The sequence below is a fragment of the Eschscholzia californica genome, unplaced genomic scaffold, assembly GCF_041429995.1.
Source record: "Eschscholzia californica isolate CP2 unplaced genomic scaffold, dmEscCali1.0.p SCAF_4, whole genome shotgun sequence".
NCBI lineage: Eukaryota > Viridiplantae > Streptophyta > Magnoliopsida > Ranunculales > Papaveraceae > Eschscholzia > Eschscholzia californica.
The window spans coordinates 28,615,678-28,623,868 of NW_028238461.1; the positions used below are offsets into that span (position 1 = coordinate 28,615,678).

Here is an 8,191-nt window from a genome sequence, read left to right on the forward strand (position 1 = left end):
TAGATTAATATGTTTAGAAAGGTTGTGTTGTATCATATTTAGTGTGGCATGTCACACTAAATTCTAAGCTCATAATAACCTAACTACTATCTAACAAACTTCTAACCGTCTCCTCTATATATTTGTAACTGTAACTATCATCAATACAAGTTCTAAGTTTTTCTAATAGCGTTAACATGGAGGGGTAAAATTGGAATGAAAAGTCCGACTTTAAAGATGTGGGTAACGGCGAAAAAGAGTCATCTCAGTATTTTTGATGAACTAGAGAGCTAGGCGGGAAGCTAGTCATAAATTAGAGAGCCATTTGAGTATTCTAAAATGAAAAAGAAAAGAAAAAAAAGAAAAAGACATGAGAAGGTGAATCATCATGAAGACCAGTGATTCACTGTTTGGCATTTCAAGAACTAGCCGTCTAGTTTGAACAAGATAAAGAAAAGAACAAAAGTTGCTTTCACCAACTATCTCAGCAGTACCACATCATGACCAGTAATTCCCCAATTCCGCATTATAAAAACGAAGCCAACACAGACAGAATTATAAGAGAGTGGAAGTAAAGAAGTAGCAAGAATAAGTATATTTCCAAGTAAGTCATAGATGGAAGTAGATAGGAGTGAAGAAGTGGTGATAGTAGGAGGTGGAGTGGCAGGTCTTGCTACAGCCTTAGCTCTAAAGAAGGTAGGAGTAAAGTCTTTGGTGTTGGAAAGATCGGATGTGCTCAGAGTCACTGGTTCTGCTCTTACCCTCTTCCCCAACGCTTGGATAGCTCTTGATTCACTTGGCGTTTCTCACAAGCTCTCCTCCATTTACTCTCCTCTCCAAAAGTAATTCTTCTCTCTCTCTCTCTTTTTTTGATTTGTTTGTTTGAATTTTGTTTGGATGATTAATAGCCATATTTCATTCTAGATTTAATTTGCCAACAGAGATTGATTGGGAAAACAAATTGTCTAGGTAAAAATTGGTCTGAATATTAACAGTGAAATTTATGATAAAAGGGATTGATAGGAAGGGGATCAATTGGAACGGGGAGTTCTTATTCAAATATTCCCAGATTTAACTGTTCTTTCTTAATTGACTTCTTAGTTATACAGTGCTATGGCGAATCTACTGCTCATAAACATTTAATCTTCGATAATCCAAGAGAACTCCTTTGTAAGAGTAGTTTTCTCATCTTAACCTTTTTAAAATGTTTGATGTAGAATCGATGACTGAATGCAACTAGATTAGAGAACTTTAGAATAGTTTATACAGGTCAGATAATATTAAAAAGAAATATGTGATTGTGATAGGTGTTGGAATTGGAGCTGATTTTGGTTCAGTCTGACACATCAACTTTAAAAAACATAGGAAGCCATTGCGTTCGTCCCGTCGAGCTGTTAAAGATAGAGCTAAGAATCTAATAAATCCGATTCCGGATGAATGAGATATCCAAGTTTACGGTTTGGACGAAATTTCGTCACTTTAGGGACTAAAACGACAAAAAGGAATTGGTTGGGGGGTTATTTCGGCAAAGCTAGGAAATCCACATTGGACGGCTGGCGGTTCCACCCTCCCTAAAGAAGAAGATCCAACCGTCGCACTATGCACGTGTTGTGATCTTGTGGGAACGCTTACCAGGAGCACCAAAGCTATGAAATCGAAGAGTTCGCATTCTGCTTAAGTCAGGCATGTGGTGTGGGATAAGTCTAGATCTCATCCAACAACCTCTTTTTTTTCTTTTCTCGGGCGGATTCGGGACAAATCCATGGGATTGTGTCCCCTCTGCGTTTTAAGCCAGACTGAATGCTCCAGATCGCAGCCGACTTGGAATAAAAGAAAAGTCACACTTTTCCAATAGCTCCCCCTAAAAAGAAACAGATGTGTCCCTAGATTATGTGTCTATTCGATACATATAAATAAGACCCAAAACAACTCCAAAATCATCTGTTTTCTCTAGTGTATTCAGCCTTGAGAATTTCACTATCTAGTGTGTCTAGGATATCAACTCTATGGAGAAAGTCAGGGGCATTCTACAAAATCTAAAAGAACACCTATATTGGGAACGTGAGGAGGATTCTAGTTCGTGTAATATATCAAGTTAAGAGAAACCTAGTTATCTAGAACCCAAGTCCGAAGTCAGGAGCATCCTATTTTTCTTGAACAAAATTCAGAAGTCAGGAGCGTTCTAGTGTTTCTAGAACCCAAGTCAGGAAAGAGAATTCAGAAGAAGTCAAGGAGGTCATATTGCTTAGCAAGGTTCACCCTTTCAGAACTGTGAAGTACCATCATAACCCCGAAAGAAAAACGTGGTTGGATTGTGGATATACACTCAACTGTTACAGGGGCGTAAAATGTCTTAAAAAAAAGAAAATTAATTCTCGTCCTGACTAAACTATTTTTCCGTCTATCTCGGTTAATTCCAAATGAAGGGTCTACTGTTAGTCAGTACTAACCAATCATTTATCTCTCTGTTAAGTTAGACAAGGGTATTCTACTGCAAAAACAAACAAAGAGTCTCTTTTAAGAGAGTAAAACAGAGGGAATGTAAACTCGAACCCAACCTAGAAAACAACAATACTAGTGAAGCATTTACTCTCATCCAAGAACAATCCATGAAATATTTTCGTTAAGACTCGTGAACAAACATAGATGCAAGTAGGTCACCTCATTACTTATCTCATATAATTAATCGAGAACAAATTATTTTTGGTGGTTCAAATTGTCGGAGTGTCATGTTATGACGAAGAATAAGAAAACCAAGAAAAGCAATAATAAAAGTAAATAATCACATAAACACAAAGAGATGTACATGATTGGGTTGATGAGACCTACTCCTGGTGAACAATAGTACGATGATTTTAACTATGAACAAATAACAAGAATATAGAGATTTCACCAAGGTTCTTAGTATTTGTAGCTAACGAAAAACCCTAGCATTCAGCGGCCTCTAAGTCTCTTCCCAAAACAGAAAATACAATACACTTTTTACATTGATAACAAAACCATATAAGATTAAGACAAACAGAAGTAAACAGGTCAGGTCAACATTTTTGGACCTTAGAACGGTTTTTGGGTCGCAAAATCGGGTTAGGGATCGACCTCTATACATGGCACTTTGAATAATTCTCCACCTTGATTTGAGTGTATCACAATGTTTCATCCAAAATCAACACCTCTCACCGGCGCCCTATAAGGGCTTTCTCTCAACGACCGTCAACATTTGTAGATTCCTATCAAGTCTAAACAAAAGTTAAGCTTGAAAGTACTAACTACCGCGGTTAACATATGAATTATATTTTCTTTTCTGGCTATCTTCTTCACTATGATCTTATTTTCTTTCATCACATCCTTGACAGAATGATACATAACATCAATGTCTTTAGTCCTCTCGTGATACATTTGATTTTTGGTCTAGTAAATTGCATTCTGGTTATTGTAATAGACATTAGTCACCTCCTCCTTCAAACAGAAATCAGCCTTAACCATATTACTTCCTTCACTGCCTTTGTTGCTCTCGTGTATTCTACTTCAATTGTAGGCAATGCAACTAGTGAAAGTAGCATTGCTCTCCATCTTATAGCGCTTCCAGAAAGACTGAATGTATTATAGCCTATCTCCTGAGAAATCTGAATCCACATATCCAAGTAGTAATTTGTTATCATGATGAACAAACAAACAAGGAAAAGCAGCAGTGGAAGTAAACAACCACATAAAAGTAAAAGATCTACGTGGTTCGGTTGATATCATGAGACCTACTCCACGTAAACAATAGCACAATGATTTTCACCACGAATGAAGAATAAGATTATAGATATTTCTGAAGGGTTTTTTGTGTTTGTAGCGCTAAAACCCAACACTCACCGGCCTTTAACGCTCTCCCCAAAACTGCAAATAAGATACACCCTTTACATTGATAACAACCCCTTAAATTTGTTTTTCGGGGCGCAAACCGGGATAGACATCGACCCGCGTAAGAGACACTTTCTCTAATAGTTTGTTTTAATGAGATTAAAAGCTTGTTGATGGGATAAAGATTTTCTTCCAAAATTTAATTTTAATTGAGTGTAAGTCATAACCTCCCTCAAAATAGATTTTTCTTCTCTGAGAAGTTTTGGTTATAAATTTTGTGGTCTGAATGTTTTTCTTCCCTCTAAGTTGGAACCTCGTACTGCCACAAAGTCAGTGCATCATAGAGCGCATAAAAAACTCCTTTACTGACAACTTAGTTTAGGTTTTGGCGAAGTGTGCTGTAAAGTGCACTCTTGACATGCGTATCTTTGGCTTTCGGTATTATTTAAATCGATGGATTATGAGCCTAAAATTGATCATAGTTTCTCTATAATCTGGTTACAAAAAAACTATTATACAACACAATTACAACAATTTTTCAACAAGATTCTGTTTTGCCTTTCCACCTCATCTGTAGCATCCAATTAATATGATTACTATTCTAAGTCTTACAACTGGTTCATGACTCAGTTAATCATTAACGATTTTCAAACTTTTGACCTTTTTTTCCCTTATTGATACATGGTAATCATTACATTAGTGGTGGTTGTTTTTCTTTAAATCGAATATATGGCTCGAGTAAGATTTAGGAATGTTACAGTTTAGGAAAAAGATTGAAGAATGTTTTTGTTTAACTCGTCTGAATGGTCAAATTGGGTGATATTTTGTCTATTTGATAGGTTTTAATTAAGAAGTCATTGTCTAAAATAACCTTAAACGACTATAGTTCCCCTGACTAAGACGATCCAGATTCAATCTAGTCGGACTTAGACACTGACAAAAAACAAATGGGGCCTTAGTATAATCAACAGTCTAGCTATTACTGACTACTGAGCTTTATCTCATGCTCACAGTGGAGTTACTCTTTCTAAAACTCTAAATCACTAATTAAGCTAATGTTTGCTTTTAAATTACCATCCATATTCTAAATCTATTTTGTTGTTAATACTATTTCCAAGAGGATATGTCACTAATGTTGCAAATGGAGTCACTCGAGAGGCTTCCTTCATTCCAAGTTCTCAACCTGCAGAAGTGTAAGTTTGAATTCTTAATGATGGCCATGGTATATATATATATATATATATATATATATATATATAAGTGTGTGTGTGTGTGCAATCACATATATATGTTACTGTTGTTCTCTAGATAAACTTAGGTACATCTATGTCAACAATCCAGAAATAAATGGCTCGCATACGGGCCAAGGACTGTGCATAGGAGAGCATTGCTTGAAGCTTTAGCAGAAGAATTACCTGCAGGTACAATCCGTTTCTCTTCAAAGCTGAAATCCATTGAGGCCCATACACAAACTACACCCTCGGGTTCGTCCAATGTTATCCTACATTTGGAAGATGGAACAACCATCCTTGCTAAGGTGCAAAAACGAATCTCTTATATATATCTCTACATTGATCTTCTTTTCTTTTTGCTGGTGACCCAAGCATAGATATGAATAAACCGTGCACATGGTTACCTGACCTATACCATAGATGCTCCTCTCTTATAAAGCCCATCTCTGAACGAATTGGTTACAGTAGATTGAGTGTATTATCTTACTGCTTGGGATAACCTTAGTCCCTGCAGGACTACTTTCAGTGTAGGTAAATTAATTACTCAAATAAGCATATTCCGCGAAGATAAACATCAATAAGACAAGTATAGCGAAGACATACGAAAGCCGGTTTCCGCGAAGATAAACATCGGTGAAGCGGTCATGTCGTAGATCCAGAGTCTTATGACATGGCAAGCTCCTTCCTAATAAGGTGACAACACCAGTACCAGCAGCTGACTGGTGATGGCGATTTGTGTACCACCTATCATCGATAAGTAGATAAATGATGAAATACGAGAAATTTAACTGTATGGTATCTCAGTTGCTTCCAACATGGGTAGCGATGGACGGTAGTTTTAGCTCCCTTGTCCACAACATGGTTCTTTAATCCAATATATTGATTGAAATAATGACCACAAAATTGAAGGGATTGAAAGATGATCTTCAGTCTATTCCATTTTCTTTGAAATCTAAAAGTCATCAATAACTACATAACTGAAATCATTTTTAACCAAAGAAACCAAATTCGAGCTTACTATTTTATGACCTTAAGCAATAGAAATGGGATTTTCTCGATTCTCATCAGGGTAAGTGTTTTCACCCACGTGGATTTAAACTTAATGCCATTATTTGACAAGTTGGATTCGGGTTTTTGATTGCAACCTTTGGATTGTTTAGTTTTTTTTTTATCTATAAAGTAGACTTGAGCCAAATTTTCATTCATATTTTATGGTTGCGATGCTTGTAGGTTTTGATAGGGTGTGATGGAGTACACTCTGTGGTAGGGAAGTGGTTGGGACTGAAAAATCCAGTTCACTCAGGTCGCTCTGCAGTGCGTGGGTTAGCAGTATTTCCAAAAGGACATGGAATGAAACAACTCCAGCAGTTTATAGATCAGGGACGTCGCTCTGGTATCGTTCCTCTCAACGATAAAGAAATATATTGGTTCTTTACTTACCAATCTATCCTTAACACAAGTAAGACATCTCTCTTCCCCCTCCACTTCGCAACCTACCCCCTCTTCCTACTACTGTTACCCATCGTGATCTTCATCTTGACATTGATTAAACCGATATTTTATGTGTACTTAGAAATATGTTACTTAGATTTTCATTTACATAGTTCATTTTTACCATGTGAAATTATCAATCTCAAAATCAAGAACAAACTAGAGAAAAACAATATTGGGACAAGGGCAATTTTATTGATCTGTGGTTATGAATATACATAAAGTTACATTAGGGTTTACACGGAAGGAAAATTCTAGACTTAACAAATTTAAAGTACAACAATTTATAAGTTGGAAAACTCTTCTTCTCCTTCTACTGTGTAGCTGGCTACGGGGTGCCCATATAATTTGGGGACCCTCAAGGTTACACCAATACATGTACTTCCTCAGGCCAGATGACAGTAATTTGAATCTACAACCCAAAACTTCTAAATTAGATATATACGTTTTTAAACATAAATAGCATGTCTTTTGATTTAAAGCTAGAATATCAGATACTTGCATTTGAATTTATGAAACATACTGAATTTCCGTGCTGAGGCATGATCAACTTTAAATTTCAGATGAAGAGATGGCATCAGGTGACCCTAAATTGATACAAAAGAACGTGTTAGAGGACTTGGCTCGCTTTCCTGCAATCCTCCATGAAGTAATAAAGCACTCTGAGTTGTCCACATTAACATGGGCTCCATTAATGTTCAGATACCCATGGGATGTTATATTTGGACAAGTTTCAAAAGGAACGATAGTAGTCGCAGGTGATGCAATGCATCCAATGACACCAGATTTAGGTCAAGGTGGTTGTTCTTCGTTAGAGGATGCAGTCATCTTGGGTCGTCATATTGGCAATTCATTCATAAAAAATGAAGGGAAGATACTATGTGATGATGTAGAAAGAGAACTGAAGTTGTATGTCCAGGAAAGGAAATGGAGGACTGCAAGTCTAATTGGTGCATCATATCTTTCAGGATGGGTCCAAGAAGGTGGGGGATCGGGAGGAGGATGGTTTATGAAGTTCATTAGAGATTCATTATTCTATAAGTTTTTACCTAGGATTGCCAGATTTGTTTATTATGATTGTGGAAAGTTACCTACGATGTAGAAATTCTCTTCAGGAGATGAAGATGGTTACGGTTAGAATAACTGAATTTGTTTTTTTTTTCGACATTTATATGGGAGAAAGATTTAAAGCTTATACAATAAGTACTTCAATATGTAAAATGTTTATCAAATATGGCTTATCTTGACTATTTTACTGAGGTGATGTTTGTTTTTTATTTGTGTCTGAATCTGAATGGGCTGAATTAATTTACAAGTAGGATGTTTGTTTTCCAAATCGGAATCATTAGATCTTAAGTAAAGAAAATTACATTTATACCCCTATTCATATTTTAAGGAAAAAAACAAACATCTGAAATTTGAATTGAGATCCAATTTAGATTTCAGATCTGAAATATTTGAAAAACAAATAGCACCAAAGGTTTTTTATTCATTTTTATCCGAGTACACGGGAGGTGCCCCAAGACATGGGCACACACACCTTTAGCTGAGTAAATGAAGAGGAGGAGCACCCATGAGGCGATACGTCGTTGATCAGTTCCTATTGATTAACAGCCTGCGGCTACTGTGCATTACAATATAAG

The 8,191-nt window shown here is 36.4% G+C and overlaps 1 protein-coding gene across 1 annotated transcript; it reads left to right on the plus strand.

Moving 5' to 3' along the window:
• Positions 1-315: 315 nt before the first annotated feature.
• LOC147544012 (monooxygenase 3-like) lies at positions 316-7,807 on the plus strand. Its single transcript, XM_086634705.1, has 5 exons — positions 316-821; positions 4,944-5,018; positions 5,167-5,362; positions 6,288-6,516; positions 7,112-7,807. Exons 1-5 carry the CDS (start codon positions 595-597, stop codon positions 7,648-7,650), a joined length of 1,266 nt encoding a protein of 421 aa, XP_086490831.1. The 5' UTR covers positions 316-594; the 3' UTR covers positions 7,651-7,807.
• Positions 7,808-8,191: the final 384 nt, after the last annotated feature.